Genomic DNA, 17,197 nt, shown 5'->3' on the forward strand with positions numbered 1-17,197 from the left:
ATCAAGCCAACCTAACTTCCTCTCAGACCTATCGGGAAAGATTCCTTAAGTGCACCAGGGTAGCTTCCTAACACCAAAGAGCACTGCTGTAGATTGCCACACTAGAAAAGGGTGGTTATCTCCAGCAGGGAAGCCTGAATCTCCAACTGAACCCTGTAACCCTGGGATGCTGTCTGTAAGACCCAAGTTGTCTTCTGTAACTGAAACCACGTTATGTGGGCACTTCATGGGCGCCAGGCAGTTTTACAAGGCACCTAATATGCCTCATCCCACTACCCGAAAGAAAAGAACGCTGCTCAGGATTAAGCATGTATTTATTTTAGTTCAGTTAAAACATACATTGTTTCATTGAAACCGGTGTAGCACTCCTTGCCAACAAGCCACAGCGGCATGTTGGCCTCTAACAGTACAGGGGGACATGTACACTATATACACAACCAAGGTTCTCCCATCTTCCCTCGTGGACACATTTGACGTTGATAGCATGTTGTAGCTGCTGCATTTTGAAAATTTAGACCTCATTTAAAATTTAAATGAGATTTAACTTAAATTGATGTCCAATCAGCTTATTGCAAATACAATTTAAACAAGTTATTTTCAATTTCAGTATTTATACACAATGTCAATTTTTAATATTGTATTCTCTGTACAACTCTGGGGACTTATATATAATGTAAATTCATCAAAATGCAGTTAAGAAACTTATGGGAATATATACATTTGAACCCAAGACCCAGTTCCAACAGTATATACAATCTATTTACAAATACATATGGACAATGTATGTACAGTTTATCATAAATATTGAAAAATAGGTTAGCTTTAATGGATTAATGCTGCTCTATAAATAACAGTACAGTTATAACTGAAATGTCCATGGAAGACTGCAATGTAAAAACGAGGTGTCAGGACAGTGGTTTTAATACTGAAGACTGCTCGTGAACGGGAATTCAGTTTAGGAACCTCAAGGCAGGTCAAACAGCCTCAAGCGTTGGAATTTGGCCTAAAAATTCATTTTGAACCTTATATTGTGCTCCCTCACAAAAAGGTTTGGAAAGTCTTTCCACACGGATTGGCTGTGAACAGGATTTTCTCCTCCACTTCTTCCTGGTTGCCATGGCACCTTTCTCTCAGATGCTTGTTTCTCAGCATCCCTGGCAGGTCTTATCAGCAACTCTTTCCAGGACTTCAGGCGGAAATGCTAATTCTTGAACTACAGGTGAGGTTCTGGTTTTGAATGAAATGAAAGCAGCGTGGTAGAGTGTCTTCCCACTGCCTCTGCTTCTTGACGGTCCCCAGAGTTTCACAAAACGGACCATTGGTCTTACCCAATGTAGCACGCCCAGACGTCTTCCAGTCTGCCAGGGTCTTTAAGAGCAGACATATCTTGCCTAGGAATTTAGCCACATATACAAGACTGTGTAACAAAAAACCATGTGTGCCACATTTCTGGCCCCTGCCTCAAACTAAAAATATTCAGTTCAAGAGATAACCTCAAGAGCCAGATGGCCAATTGATGATTCCACTTGCTTCCCTTAACCACTTAATGGAATTATGTATATTAGATCTTAGACATTATGCCTGATGAGCAAAGTACCACATTATTTAATAATATATTCACCATACACCGTTAACATACAATAAATGTGCTCTTAAAGCCAAGCTTGAAAGTAATGTTCTCACTTTTAACTGGAATTGAAATGGAAAGGTAAGCATGCAGTCGGACCAGGAACTAAGCACAACCAGGTTGTGCTACTTCCTCTTAACTAATCATTTGTTCGATGTAAACAAACAATTCTGCATTGTACAAGAATGAGATGACAGTCCAGTGCGAGTTTTTAAGAAGCTTACTGCATGGGAAACCCAGTGGTCTTTCTGACGAGAACTCGCAGTGTGCCGGCCTCGGTGCAGCCTGTGGATCAGACCTCTACTGTGGACACAGCAGGAACACAACTGAGCCACGTGTTGTCAAGTAAATCACGCTTCCAGGAGATGAGCATCGGAAAGTTGCACTTCCCATTGGAGAGTTCTGGCCTTCTGCCATTAGATGCTCATTTTCACTTCTAGAAGCAATGTTTCAAAGGGCTGGCCCAAAAGCACGACCCAGAGCTGACAATCCAACTCTGGACACAAGACGCAACTGAATAAACCCTGTTTTACCCAATTGCACTAACTATTTGGTACCTCAAAATCAGTTATTTCATTTCCAACAGAAATATCTGCACTGTTTTCCAGCCTCGTAGGTTGAAGACATAAACATTTAGTTTTAATGAACCAGTTACCTGGAGGCAGAGGGCGATGAACAGAGTTCACCTGATTTGGTGCAGCAGTTACCAATTACCCTTTAAATGAAATTTGAATGAACAAAACAAAACTATGCTAATTCATGGTACAACTTTTCTTAACATTTTCCCGAAAATGATTTTGGGTAAAAAAGTATTTGGCTTATAATGCCTACAAAAAAGGCAAATAATTTCATAATACTAATATTCATTTTTAAATATCAATGAAATTGTTTTTACGGAGTTTATTGACAACTGGTTCTGGATAAAGTTCAAAAAATGCAACTTCTTCAAAGTAAAATAGTGCTTCTGAGGTCTTTTAAAGTATTTTTTTTTTGGTACAAAAAATAAGTGTTTTTCTCAATGCTTATTTCAATACTTTGCTGTAAATTAAGTGTTTTTCACATCGAATGGTTCCATTAGGCACATTCAAGTAAAATCATAAAATATCCAAGTTAAACAATGACACAGCCAAGCATGTGGCTTGATAAAAAGTTAAAAGTTCGTCCATTCTCTGGAATGGAATAAATAATCACTTCCCTTAACCCAAGACTCGTGGTTTTGCTGTTAAGATCCATTCCCTAACACACAGATAAGTTTCTTAAAAAACAAAAACAAAAAAAAGCCCAAAAGAACAAAAAAACAAAACAAAAAGAAAAGTTCCACTTATTCTGCATCCAGAAGAACCAGCGAGGAATCTGCACTTCAAAAGGAAGTGAACCGAAAGCATCGGGTGCCATCTCTGAGCAAGTCGAGTGTTGACTCAGCACGGGCGGGCGGCAGATGGACCATTGAGTTTGAGTGGTGCCATTAGTGGCCACCTGTAGAGGCGTTGTGTACCCAATCCAGGACAATCAAGGCTATGCTTCCGATCATCACCACTATGCCACTGAGGAGAAACAGCAGGGCCTGCAAGAAACGGAGAAAACTCTGTCAGCGCGGGAGGCGACATCACATCCCTCCCCATATTCTTTTTACCTGACTAAATCTTAACGGCTTTAAGTGATCAAATGGTTACTTGTTGGCACAAGAGACATATACTGTTGAAGCCTCTTGAACTTCTGTGATTTTTCATTTTTTCCTCAAGCAAAAAGCTTTTGTGCTGAAACAGATTTGGTCTGGGTTTTTTTGGATGTGCGGTTTTGGTTTTGGTTTTGTGGAGCAAATATTAAGTCACAAAAATCAAGCCTAAATCTGAGTGTTGGAGGGAATATGAATGGACATTTTCTTCAGTGCAGCTATAATTCCTTGCCCATGTCCCTGTAATTAACTCATAGATTTAAGGAGTTGGACTGTAATGAGTCTTTTTCTGTCCCACCAGCTGCCAAATAACAACGCAAAGACTTATTAATTATGAAAGCTTGACCTATAGCTTAGGCTTGTTCCTGACCAGCTCTTGTAACTTGAGTCATTTATATTAATTTATGTTCTATCCCCTGGCGTTACCTCTCTCCCATCTTCATCTCCTGTTTCCTCCCCTCCTCCTCCTCTTCCTTTCTCTCCCCGGAAACCCCGCCTATACCTCCTGCCTAGCTATTGGTTGTTCAGCTTTTTATTACACCAATCACAGCAATACATCTTCACAGGGTGTACAGACATCCCACATTAGACCTTAGTTTGCAGGTACCACCTGTGCTCAAAAGTTTGTCTCCCCGAAAAAAGTTGACCCCCATTTACTCCTAACCTCACTCTTCAGACCAGAATAGAACACAAGCGGGCAGCAGGGCTTGTAGTCCTTCATTCCTAAGTACCGCGCTGGGATGCTGGGTTGTGCTTAGCGTGGTTTCCCCTTTGAAACAAGATGCTACCCGACCCATCCATAGCGAACCCATTCGGACGGAGAAAGCACCCACAGCTCTACTCAGGAGTGAGACTGACCAGTCTCCCTTAACTAAACAGACCTCGCCTGCCTGTAGGCTACACCTGATGTGCACACTGGCACCCATCATCCAGGGCACGAATAATTATGCCAATACCTTTACACTGCTCTTCAGTAACTTTCTGCAATTATGTTAACTACTGCACAGCTAACTCGGACCCCCGCTTCCCATTTCTTCCGCTAAGCACTTCGGGACTCTAACTTCCGAAGAGAGATTACTGAAAATACCCGCCGGTTTTATAGTCCCCTTTCCTCACCCCAATCTTCTGCACGGATCGCATGGACTCTTTCTTCACCAACTTGATGTAGAAGGCGGACGGGAGGATGAAGATCAGCATGGCTGCTGCCGACGCACCTGGAAAAAAAAGACGTTGCTCCTTTGAGAACCCGGATCCGTTTCTCAAGCCTTCATATTCCAGGCCTGTGAATTGAAAACTTACCAATGAAACCGAAGATGTCCCTGATGGTAGGGACAAAGATGACAAGCAAATTGGTGAAGGCCAGGATAGACACGGTGATGACACTGTGACGCCACCAACTGAACTCTTTGGCGGCACACAATAAGTGTGTAACAGAACTCCGGATCTGGGGGGAAAAAATAGTACCGTTTTTATTATTTAACAATCCACCAACTTTAATTAATGCAAAGACTTCACAGATATTTTGCAACGTACCAATGACAGTTTTTCTAGAGAACCGATACTCCCTCTCATTTTCTGCCACACGATAATCTGGAATCTACACTGTCTATTATTCACCCCTGCCAAACCATCCCCAATGTGGCATTACTGTGAGTTTCCTTCCTTACATCTCCACGCCCGGACCCATCCTAGCTGTTGCAGGAGCAGGTGGTTACCTACCGGGAAAATAACCACTGGTACGGTGAGGGTGACTGCCATCAACACAGCCAGACGCACAACAAGGAGAAGGATGTCAGTGCCCACGACTGAAGAGTAGGTATGAAGCAATTCCGACTCGACCTGTCCTGTGGGGGACACAGACCAGAGAAAGCTTTCAGTGTGGTTTCCTCTGGGGATCGAGGAGAAAAGCTACCTTACAGTGAAATCTGCACTGAAATTATTAGTCACAAAATGACTATAAACTAAGAGGCTAATAAGATTAATCTGGAATTATGGTTAATGCAATTAAAGTAACATTGGAGGAAAAATTTTCTAAATACCGAGATTTAGCCACATGACCTCCGGTAAGAACAGGGGCTAAGCGCCTAAATCCCACTCTGGCTTTGTGTGTGTGTGTGTGTGTGTGTCGGTGTGAGCCCAACAGAGACAAGGCCATCACAGAAACACCACCAAATGACTCCCGTGTGCTTCTGAATCTGGACCCCAGGAACTGATTAAGCCAGACTGGAACTCTTTACAGTATAACTATACCTACGATAACAGTACCAGTTTCATTACAACAAATGCGTCTCTCTTTTTCTTAAATGAGGCATTACTTACCGTAAAATGTCAGGTATCCAAAGAGAGCAGCCAGCAGATACATGAGGAACATGGCGAAGAAAGAAATCTTGGACACATTCATCATCCTCCTCCGGCTGCGGCTGCACAAGGACAGAGAGAGCAGAGCGTGACGGTCCATGGAACGAGCACGTGACAACCTACCGTTTCAGGACGTCCCCCACCAACGCAGTCAGAAGAGATCAAGTACGTACCCTTTCAGCTCTTCGTAGATGGGAAGCACGGCAGGATGGCAGACGAAAGAAAAGGTCAGGATTGGCACGGCATACACCGTCTGAAAAAGACGACAGACACACCACTGTATTTACACCCTGTGACACACCCTTGTCAGTTCCCAGCTAGGCTTCAGGGGTTCAAAACCAAAGCCCAAAGTCAGTTCACTTCTGTGTAACTAACTCCCATTCTTCAATTCTGTTGACCAGGTGTGACCAATAACTGACATCTGAGAAGTGCCACTTTGATGTCATGGGCTTTTTTTTTTTTTCACTTGTGTTCCTCGTCTACGAGAGAACCTGAAACTACCGTCTAGTTCTCCTTTTCTTTTTCCTAAAAGGCATCTATTATGGAGCCTCCATGTATCTCAAGAGATATTTTAAAATTCCAAATGGGCGTTTTCTTGTTATATCCTATCCTTCCCTGAAAATTTCCTCCCAGGACACAGGACTGCAACTAGTTACCTGTGAGTTGAAGATGAAATACCGCGGCCTGCAACAGTCGGCTATGGTGGCGTTAGATGTCACGTTGGATGCCAGGAGTGCCAGGGCCGCCTGTGCTGATGTGGCGTTCACCGTTTCATTGACCATCAAAGCCGCCACCGGGCAAGGAATCTGAAACTTCTTGCAAATCACCTGAAATGTATTTTGCATTTGTTAAGCTGAGTAATTTGACAAGAGCTTTAAAAGAGTGTTTTGCTACCTGAAAAACCATCACCTACCACAATCAGAAAGAACATCATACACAGCAAGGAGAGGCCACTGGTATACCCCAAGTACCCTGGAGAGGAAGAAGAGAGAGGCTTTGGGTTAATTAAACAGGGTTGGAGAACAGCGCAAGACACTAACTAGGGTCACCAATGGGGTGTTATGACCAGCAGGGGGCTCCACTGCTGCATTTTAAAAGGGTCTTGTCCCACTGCCATTCCCAAAGTAGATGCTGAGAGCCTTCTTCTAGCCTTCAGTCATTTCTGGTAGACCAACTGCTAAGTCAGTAGTGGGAGGGTTCCTCCAACACCCTTTAGAAACTCCTTGCTTGCCAGGCAGGCAGTGGCGGCACACGCCTTTAATCCCAGCACTCGGGAGGCAGAGGCAGGCGGATCTCTGTGAGTTCAAGGCCAGCCTGGGCTACAGAGTGAGTTCCAGGACAGTCTCCAAAGCTACACAGAGAAAGCGTGTCTTTTTTTTAAATTTATTTATTATGTATACAGTGTTCTGCTTGCAAGTGTCCTTGCAGGCCAGAAGAGGGCACCAGATCTCATTACAGATGGTTGTGAGCCACCATGTGGGAGTTGGGAATTGAACTCAGGACCTCTGGAAGAGCAGTCGGTGCCCTTAACCTCTGAGCCATCTCTCCAACCTCCGAAAGCATGTCTTAAAAAACAAAACAAAACAGAACAGAAAACCCAGAACGCGTTTGGCTCACCTAGATTCCTCAGCAGCGACAACGGAAGAATGAGCACCAGAGACACCAACAGGACCAGATAGTCACCATTCAGATACCACAATCTGAACAAGAAGAGGAAAGCCAAAACTCAACCATGCGTCTAACTCGGAAATCTGACACACCGCACGTGAAAAGGACGGTTTGGGGGGAAGAAAAGAGCACCACCCCTTATTGGAGACAGGGCTAACTCTGTAACCATGCTTCGTGAGCAGTCAGGTTAGAGGTGGGGAATGGAAACACAAGCTTCTGCACCGCTCTTTGCTCTGGGCAGACTGCCAGCTCATTCACAACATGAAACGCGCCTTAAAGCTTGACACCAACGTTAGGGAACAAGGCTGCTCTCTGCAGCCAGTGAGCTTATCTCTCGGTACTGAGAAACACTGGACACCCATGTTCCCGTTCTCGCTTGTAATGTCTACCACTGGAAAGGAGGACTACAGAAGACTCCTCAGACATTTGTGAAGCACTTCAGTAAGTTTCCACTTAGGTTAAGATGCACAGGCAACCACTCTCCTCCCCCAAATTTAGACTGCACCAAACCCCCCACTCAACCAGAACTTATTTCAGGTTATCATAGTAACACCTTGACCCACCTTGATGCCAGAAAAAAATAGTCAAAAGGTCATTTCTGAAACTGTATGTTCCCTAAGTTCTAGGACTCTTTTGTTTTTTCTCTTTGTAACCAAGGCCTATTCTGGCTGGGTATGGTAGTGGCATGCACTTCCATGTTCCATCCCAGAGGCAGGGGCGGGCGGAACTCTTTGAGGTCTGGGCCAGCTAGAACGAAAACAGGGAGACCCTTTCAAAAATAAAGCCAACTCCTTTTTAAATGCTCCATCTTCCAAGTTCTAACTCTCCATGGGTTCCACTGCACTCACGGCAGTAACAAGGACCCCACAGGAAGACAATGCTGAAGGATCAGTGTGTTCAGCTAAGCCTCTAAGGGCACAGTGGAGAGCCACACTTCTTGGCTCTAAGGCAGCAACTCTGTGCAAGTTGGGAACAAATGAGCCTTGGCTGTTTACATTAGGCCCTGCTCCTCCCTAGGATGAGTACTGCTGGGAGACTTAACATTCTACAGCATAGCGGGACAGTTGCTGGTTTTCTTAACTATTTTAAGCATGACTGGGTTTTTTTGGGGGGGGGGGAAACGAAACCCGTCTTAACCAGCTCTTTATCCAGCAGCTATGATAAACGTCAGTATCAACAGAGATGAATTCAAGCACTATTAAGGTTCTGCAGCCAGGTCTGCCTATTTGCCATTCCAAGTTAAGAGCAAATTGCTGCAAAACTCATCAGTTTGTGGGGCACTTCCTTGTCAGAAATATTGACAAGAATACTTGTGGAAAATTTATTGATGAACTGTTATCCAACTTTGACCAAAAAGAAACCAAAAAGGTATCTGCGAGTGTTTCTATGGAGTAACCTTACTTAGCACCTACCCATTCGTATCTTCAATGTTCATTAACGCCTTGATCACCAAAGGTAACTCATATTTCACTATGAAGAGGTAGCTGGACATAGCTAGAGGAAAACAAAATTAAACCATTACAAGTGCAAAGCGGGGCCTGTGACACTCACGCCACGTGTCACCACCACCTTGTGCTGCTACCAGAGGAAGCCTACCCCAAGTGCCCTTTCCAAACGTACCTCCAATGTTCTGCATTGTGATCGATCCAGAGGCTGCCAGCTTCCCAGCCAGTCCGAACGCCTTATGCCCTAACTGTTCGTACAATAAAGATCCTGCATCGAAGAACAGAGGAATCAAAACACTCTGGAAGCTCTGCCCCATCCCAGATCAGGACAGGCAGAAATGACGTGGGGGTGGGCGGGGGTGGGGTGGGGGTGTGGGGGGATCAAGAATGCTACTGTACCTCCTTCATTGGCAGTCTTCAAGAGGAGATGAACAGAATACAAGGAAAATATCGACACAAATGTCAAGAGAATTCTGAGAAAAGGAAAAGGCACGTAGTTATAAACCAGCAGGGCCAGCCATTTAACACCACCTCCCGTCTAGAGCAGCACTGGCGGTGTCCCCTCCTAACTCTTGTCTGACACTAACTCACAGGTCTCAGGTGAGCCTCACAGTATTAAAAAGCAATGTCTGTTCTGTGCCAACCGCAGGAGACTCTGCGAAGCCCCCAGTCTCGGGGAGGAGAACCTTGTATTCTGGCTCTGGTACCGTAATCATCTACACGCCTGCCATGGGTTTCCAATAGTTTCATTTAAAACTTGCCATTTAAACCTGGTCCACAAGGTTTTTTTATGACACACAATAGATGGTCCCGAGAGGCCAAGACCCCCATGGACCCAACAGACTGAGAGAAATGGGACAGGTGGAATTAACATGTCGTCACACTAGTAAAAAAAAATGTACTAACCAATCAGGGAGGTGACAGCCGTGGAGACACAAAATGCTACACCCCCCCCCCCCCCACAGTGAAGAATCCTGAACACTAGAGTGAGTTATCAGCTCCACCCTTCTTCCACTTGGATTGGAAAGCTAAAGAGTAAGGAAGGACTAATGGGCTCTAACAGCACTGTTTTCCTCGAGGGTAGAGGTTTCTCAGTCAAGTTCCACTTTCCTTCTACGAAGGCAAACAAGGCAGCGATTAAAACAGAAGGGGAAAAAAAAAAAACCCAGCAGATATGCAAATGAGATAGCCACATGAATGTTGACCTTGTATGGGCAAACTGTACACTCTGTAAGGTGCTGGCTAAAGAAAACAGAAGAAAAAAAAAGGCATCAGCACACAAAGTACGGGCTGTGACTTCCATCCTAAGGTCAGACTGTTAGGACACCCGGTTCCCGAGGTGACACTATGCACTTGACTTCTTGGAAAAAAGTCGATTAAAAAAAAAAAATTTTTAAACAAATTAGGTGCTATGTCTTACACGGAGACGACAATGGATTCCATGCCCTTCGAGGTCACTTTCCACCTCAAGATTTAACTCTCCTTAAGAGGTCAACAAGCCATTTCAGCTTGTGGCTTTTACACCTTTACATATAATTTACCTTACATATGATGTAAATAAAAACTCATATAATGAATAAAAAGCCACACAATCTTGGTATCATTTAGCCATTTATTAAAATGGTTAATCAGACACATAGTAAGCTATGAATTCCAAAAGTTCAAGGGTAACACGGTCAGTTTTACTTTCAGTTATGAAACAGTTACCAATAACCACACTGGTAGCATTTTAAAGCCTGTTTTCCAGTTTCCATGGCAAGAGCTAGAAGGGCTTCAGACACTTAACTTTTGATCCCAGCCATTTAGAGTCCCATCAAAAAACTGAAATCTCAGGATGTGCTATATCTAAAGTTCCTGAGGCTTCATTTTGGCAAGAAATGCCCCCAAAATCCTCACCCTAATGTTTCTAGTACCCAAAGTCAGGCTTAACATTAGTGTGGAATTTCACAAAGCTGTGCTTTTTTTTCTCATGAACTTTTTATCATTGCCGGAGAAAGTAACTTGAGTAGTGGAAGGTAGCCATCGGCTAACCAAAACGTAACTGTCATGAAGAGGGGTGTGTGTGTGTGTGTGTGTGTGTGTGATGAAGCTGGCATCAGAGGGGCTTCTACAGAAAATGTGTCAGCCACACATCCACAGACAGTCTGAAACTACTCTCAGTGAAATCTACACACTTGACCTGTACATGCTTTTGTCCTCGGAAATAACTTTTCTGGCTACCTGTTCTCACGTCTGATGGCGCTGGGAATCACACCCAGGAATCGTGCATGCTAGGCAGGCACTCTACCACTGATTGGTACTTTTAGCCCATTTCTCTTCAGTCACAATTCCCTAAGGGCCAGTTACCCCAAAATGAGTAAGAACCATTTTCCAACCTCTAAACATGAATTCTGGAAAGCAGAGGATCAACTCATTAACTTTTTAAAAAATGAGTAGGCTCTTATTTAGGCATCATACAGATCTGGAAAAACATCGTTTAAAAAAAAAAAGTGAATTTGCTTTTTAGCATCCAGAAAATTATGACTCACTTGTCCTAAAACCAATATGTTCGAGGCTAGGTAAATATCACCACACCTTTATCCAGAACTTTCTTTTCCTTATGTTTGTAAGGGCCAGAGGTTTTGGGGGAGACTGTCCACTTGAAACTTCACTTACTGTAATTGTGGCTTCTGTTTTCAACCAACCGATACAGTTACTCTAGACTCCACGGTTCTTTTTCTGGCCCTAACCTGTCTGTTTTAAGCGCTACCTTCTTCTATCTAACTTGCTTTCTTGATGTCATACAGTATGTAGTAAAACAGTTTCGGACTTCTCACACGTCACGTTTAAATGATTTTTTTTAGATCAACTATGTGAACTGCAAATTCTGTTTTCCGGAGCCAAAATAGGTTTATCGTATTAACTGCCCTGCATGGCAGGCTCGCTACTTACACATACTTACATAAAAAGAGCAATTCCAGTATTAGCCATGGCATAAGAAAGCCCAAGGATTCCACTGCCCACAATCGCATTGCTCAGATTAAATACTGACATTCCAAAGGAAGTAGTACCTGGATGCTACATAGAGGGAAAACGATAACCAAACATATAACAATAATTAAAAGGAGAAAACCAGCTTTGGGCAAGTTAGATTTGAAATCTAAAAGTAACACTATTCTTTTACTCCATAAAGCCAGGCACAGAATAGTATTTGCAACTTACAAAGTCTGTTTCATACTTCTTCTTCCCCAAATTGGATTCAAGTAAAAAGTTCTGGTTTTCAGGATCCACATCCACATAATGGCTGCAAAAATGAAAAATAAAAAAAAATTTTTTTTTTTTTGAAAAAGGTCCTTGTCACTGAGGGATACGCAAAATCACGTTTTAATGCACAAAAAGTCAAACAGCCCTTCAGTTCTGCTTTGACACCTTTTAGTTAATGCACAAGGCGTCATCACCCCGGCTAGGTCTTCCCCGAGATACTGTCCGTCTTGCAGTAACCATGCAGTAACCACAGGGTAATTTAGAAGGCTACTCTCTCCCAGGGCTGTGTGAGCAAGAGACTGGGGCCCCCAGGCTAGCCTCCCGGTTCCCTGAGTGTGAGCGTCAGCCTGCAACCCACGAGCCCTTCCTCCAGCCCCGAGGCGACCATGTGTGCAAAGCCGGGTTGTTTATTTATTGATTGATATTTCCTGATTGCAAAGCGCCATTTCTCCCACCTTTTCAGAGCAGCCTGCTTGGTGGGGTAGGGGTAGTTGAAGTCACTGTTGGAGCTGTAGCTGCTGCTGTCCTCATCCGGGGAGATGTTGAACCTTCCCATCTCGGTCTTCTTCATCGCGGATCCGGGAGGAAGTGTGCTCGGCGGACGCGCGGGCGCGGGCTTCCTTTTGTCCTTGGCGGCGGCGCACTGGCCCTCGAGGCTGCCTCGCCTGCGAAGGTAAGAGGCGGCGCGTCAGGACTGCGGCGCCCGCCCCCGACCACGTGACGCCGCCGGGCGGCGCAGCGCGGCTGATTCATCCCCCGCCAGGCGAGTGGAAAAGTACCAGGCGAGCGAGGGGCGGGGGCGCGGCGAGGGGCGGAAAAGTACCGACGGCGGGGCCGCGAGAACAAAGATGCGCCCGCCGCGGCGCCCCTCCAGCCGCCGCGGCGCCCAGCCCGGGCCATTCCCCCGCGGCCCGAGCTTGTTGACGGGCGCACGCCGAGCCCTCCAGCCGCCGCCGCCGCGGGGACCCGGCACCCGGCCCCTCCTCTGCCCCGGGGAGGAACTGATGCAATCCCGAGGGGCGATTGTCAAAGCCCTCGCGGCTCGCCTTCTCCAACCCCATGCCCGGACTTCACGTTCGCCCAGTCCCCAAGACACCCGGGCGGGGGAGCCTCGCTGCAGCCCAGCGACCCCGCGCGCGCGGCTCGCCCTCCCCGTAACGGGAAAGGTTGCGGCCGGGGCTGCCCGCTCGCACACCCGCCCGCCCGCACACCCCGGCTCCCGCCGCCACCGCCACCGCCACCGCCACCGCCACCGCCGCCCCTCCCCCGCCTCACCTCGGTGCTCTTCCCTCCGAGCTGGCCCACCTCACGGCAGCGTCACCCCCGCAGGCGGTCTCGGTCACACCGCGATCGTATTTTTAAAAAAAAAAATAAAAAATGAAAAATACGAGACGAAAAAAAAAAAATAACAGCGACAGATGCTCTCAAGATTTTCCCCCCCCGGCCCCGCAATCCAACAGGCAGAGAGGGTTGGTTTTAATGAGAGGCTGATTAGGTAGCTTTGGGTCTTTGTTTTCTTTTTCTTTCTTTCTTTGTTTTTTTTTTTTTTAATTTCTTTTTAAAAGCGGGGGGACGGCGGCCACGATCCTCTCCGGCGGAGACCGAGGGCAGACGGTGCGGGCGGCGGCGTGGCGCGGTGTGCAGCGGGGCTCGCGCGCGCGAGTTATAGCGGCGGGCGCCGCCGCGTCAGGGGGCGGGGCGGGGCCGGCGGGCGCTCGTCTTTGTGTATCAACACCACCACCTGGGGCTCCGCCTCCGGCCCGCCGCCCGCTCCCTCCGGCCGCCTCCCGCCCGCCCGCCCGCCCGCCTGCCCGCCCCGCACCCCGACTCCCGGGCTTGGGTGGGGAGGAGGGAGAGAGACGGGGGGGGGGCGGGGGGGAGGCCCATCGCACCCCGCTTCCCCGCGCGCGCGGCTCCCGCTGCACCGCTGCACCGCTGCACCGCAGCCCCGTGGGTGGCCGCCGCCACCCCCCACCCCCACCTCCCCGGTTTGCTTTGCCGTTCCCTCCCATCCCAGTCACCCAACACGGCGTTTCGGGGGGACACATCCGGCATGGGTGTCCTCCCCTCCCCTCCACCCTACCTACCCCCCTCCACCACCATTAAAACCCTTTTCCAGCCCGTGACTTTAAGATGTGCGCGAAGGGTTTTCTCCTGCACAACTTGAGCCGGCGCTGCCACGCTACCCTGAGGGGTCGGCTTGTGCTCTCGATCTTCCCACCTAGCTCTGCTTTCACTCTCCCGAAGTAGCCGCTGAGCACGAGGGCGGCTCGCCCGTTCCGTTTCGGGATAGACTTTGGGGTATGCACGTGCCACAGCGTGACTGGGGAGGTTTCCCTTGGAACAGAAAGCCAGACCCCCCCCTTAAGAGGGGATCGGGGATCGGGGCTGGGGGATCCAGCTCTCCCGAGGCCGCCTAGGAGCGTCCCGTTCCCCCGGTGGCTGGCACTCTCTCTCTTGCCACCCACCCCACCCCAAGCTGGGAGCTGTGCTGTTAGCCACCTCCCCGGGCTTCCACCCAGCGCGCCCTGGTTGGAATGCAGGCCTGGAGCTTTCTCTCCAGCCCGGATCGGTCGGGGTGCTGTGGTCGGGCGGTTCAGGGGGTCCCTCAGACTAGAATATTCTTCGGTGCTGCCGGAAAGGCGAGGGCCCTTCCTTTTCTGCGGGACAAAGACCCCCGAGGGGAGAGACATGCTAGGCTAGTTGAATGAAGGAATAAACAAACGAGTTTGACCTAGTGCTCTCTTCCTTTGCGGGACGTGGGAGAGATCGGGCTGGGCACAGAGGAAAGGACTGGGTGTGATCGCCGTTTTTGCCTTCAGTGTTTTCCTGAGGAAATCTGTAACGCTGCCTATTTCCGTGGCACGGAAGACTTGGGGTGCCTTCAGCCGGTGCCCGTGTTCGTGATGGACGGGGCAGGACCCTATTTCCCCTGTACACCCTGTGTCCCTCACCCTGAACCTTCTACTCTGGTCCAGCCGGTCACACTTAAACAATGGTCTTAACTTCAATGCTGCACGTCCCCACGTCCCTCTCAAGTGCCGCTGTCACCCTAGGCTTAGTGGTTAAGACCCGGGAAAGCCTTTTTCTTTTTCGGCCTGCCTCAATGCTTCCCTCCTCAGACCTCTTCTCGCAGTGCTGGTTTCTAAACCGTGTCGTGCAGGAGGACTTTGTAAACCTGTGCTGTCGTGTACAATCCTCAAATTGTTCACGTTTGTTTGTGGTCTTGTGCCGACAGTCTCCCCATGGAGACCGAACTCTCTCGGAGGCGAGGTTAGGAATTTGACATATAATCAGGGCTGGAAAGTCTTGCTTACCTTCCAACTACACTCCCTACTAACACCCGCTCTACTCTGGTTGGAAAAAAAAAATCTTGGTGGGGGGCTCCAGAGGAGTCCTGGGAAATTCCTTCATATCAGGTTTTAACTGATATCAAAAGGTCTTACGCCACCTTTTCATTCCAGGCAAGTCTCTGCCCTGTCAGAGGCGTTCAGGAAGTTCTCCAGTTCGGTGGTTATGGCTGCAATTTGCAGTACAACTAGATCTATTGTCCTTTGGACTTGTTGGTGGTTCATATTACAGGATAGTTAGGGGAGAGCCAGACCTGTGAAATTAAGAGTGTGAGTGTGTGTGTGTGTGTGGGGGGGTGTGGTGTGGTGTGGTGTTGGAGGCTTGTCGTCTGGATCTGAATTTCTGGATGGTCAGAACCTGAACGGTACATGAACCAAACCAAACAAAATAAAAAATGGTTTTTCTATATCACCAGTTTGATTCTTCCTAACGGCCAATCAAAAATACATGACTGGTTAAGAACACTTGCTGCTCTTCCAGAGGACCCAGGTTGAGTTCTCCTCACTCACACGGCACTGCTGTGATAGCCAGCCCTAACCTGGTGACACTATGTTACTGTCCAGGAGGACCCCACTCGAGCCCAGACACTCCTACTTTAATTATTAATGGCGCTTCTTTCCAAAGTGGCCTGGTTTGTGTAACAATTTACACATTCGAACACTACCATTTATAACTCCAGTTCCAGGGAATCCAAAGTCCTCTTTGGGCTTCTGTGGCCCTGGCCACAGCATACATGTGGTGCACAGACATAAATACACCTAAAAATAAACCTTAAAAACAAATACCTAACATGAGTGTTTTCCAACTGAGACCTCTACTGCGTTGGTTTTTTGTTTTTTGTTTTTTGCTGTCCTTCTTTGTCTAGAAGGCAGGGGACACAATGAAACGGAATCCCCAAATGCTGTAAAGCTGATGGCCTGCAGTTTTCAAACTGCAGAAAGGGACCAAGTGGTTGAGGCTGATGAATTCAGTGAGTGAATTCAGCTTACATTCTTTAACGGGTAGGATAGAATGGGGGAAATCCCTATCTCGTCTGCAGCAATAATAAGCATTTTGCTGTGATACTTGTATTTGGACTAAATAGGATGCATTTTGAGTTGTGATGTAAGATGTACTTGGGGAGTGTTTTTGAACCAACATTTCAGAAACCGTGTCTGGGCTGAGCTGGAACTCAGGATTCACTCTCCTCAACCCCTGGAGTTGGAATTTCAACCGGAGCTGGGAACTGCTGTATCCTGCCACCACACTGGATTTTGTGATGTAAAAATTCGTTTCTTGCTGGAACCACTGAAGTCTGAGCACAATCTGATAACCTGCCCTATGAGGGAAAGGCAGCACACAATAGCTCAGATTTTTCTCGAGTTCATTGTCAAAGAAGGTTGTTGGAAGTTTTGTGGGTTTTTTGTTTTGCTTTGTTTTTATGTTTGTTTTGGTTTTCCAAGACAGGGTTTCTCTGTGTGGCCCTGGCTGTCCTGGAACTCACTCTGTAGACCAGACTGGCCTTGAACTCAGAGATCTGCTTGCCTCTGCCTCCTGGGATTAAAGGCGTGTGCCACCACCATCCAGCACAGTTGTTGGAAGTTGTTTTTTTTTTTTTTTTTTTTTTTAGCAAGGGCTGATAGCTGCCTTCTGTAGAATTGTTTGACCCTTATAAAATAGAGTGCTTTTTGTTTCTGAGAGGAGGTAATTAGTTAACTTCTCCAGCCTTGTTAAACAGCTGGACAGAAGAGTGACCCTCGAAAGTTTGTTTATTCAGTTCTTCAGCCCACAGTGGGTTTGCTTCTCCCTACTTTCCATTTTCAGCCAGTCTCCTTCGGAGGTCGGCATCCA

The 17,197-nt window shown here is 47.2% G+C and overlaps 1 protein-coding gene across 2 annotated transcripts; it reads right to left on the reverse strand.

The window, feature by feature from the left end:
* Window positions 1-296: 296 nt before the first annotated feature.
* Window positions 297-13,633, reverse strand: Slc38a2 (solute carrier family 38 member 2). Of its 2 annotated transcripts, XM_052748773.1 has the most exons (16): window positions 13,292-13,633; window positions 12,472-12,681; window positions 11,975-12,056; window positions 11,715-11,830; window positions 9,173-9,246; window positions 8,949-9,041; window positions 8,741-8,822; window positions 7,278-7,360; window positions 6,574-6,632; window positions 6,317-6,487; window positions 5,834-5,913; window positions 5,622-5,722; window positions 5,022-5,146; window positions 4,602-4,746; window positions 4,419-4,516; window positions 297-3,191 (listed from the first exon to the last, which is right to left on the reverse strand). In XM_052748773.1, exons 2-16 carry the CDS (start codon window positions 12,585-12,587, stop codon window positions 3,093-3,095), a joined length of 1,524 nt encoding a protein of 507 aa, XP_052604733.1. In that variant the 5' UTR covers window positions 12,588-12,681; window positions 13,292-13,633; the 3' UTR covers window positions 297-3,092. The 2 variants fall into 2 exon arrangements, with proteins under 2 accessions (XP_052604733.1, XP_052604734.1); XM_052748774.1 differs by lacking the exons at window positions 11,715-11,830; window positions 13,292-13,633 and having other exon boundaries at window positions 12,472-12,586.
* Window positions 13,634-17,197: the final 3,564 nt, after the last annotated feature.

This window comes from Peromyscus californicus, unplaced genomic scaffold, assembly GCF_007827085.1.
Source record: "Peromyscus californicus insignis strain IS unplaced genomic scaffold, ASM782708v3 Scaffold_20__1_contigs__length_68692818, whole genome shotgun sequence".
NCBI classification, from domain to species: Eukaryota; Metazoa; Chordata; class Mammalia; order Rodentia; family Cricetidae; genus Peromyscus; species Peromyscus californicus.

Excerpts from the sequence above, each read along its gene's own strand:
- Slc38a2 (XM_052748773.1), bottom strand. The coding sequence starts at position 12,587 with ATGAAGAAGACCGAGATGGGAAGGTTCAACATCTCCCCGGATGAGGAC. Across the intron at positions 5,914-6,316 it reads ATTTCATCTTCAACTCACAG|ACGGTGTATGCCGTGCCAAT; the intron begins GTAACTAGTTGC and ends CGTCTTTTTCAG. Across the intron at positions 4,747-5,021 it reads TACCAGTGGTTATTTTCCCG|ATCCGGAGTTCTGTTACACA; the intron begins GTAGGTAACCAC and ends TTTTCCCCCCAG.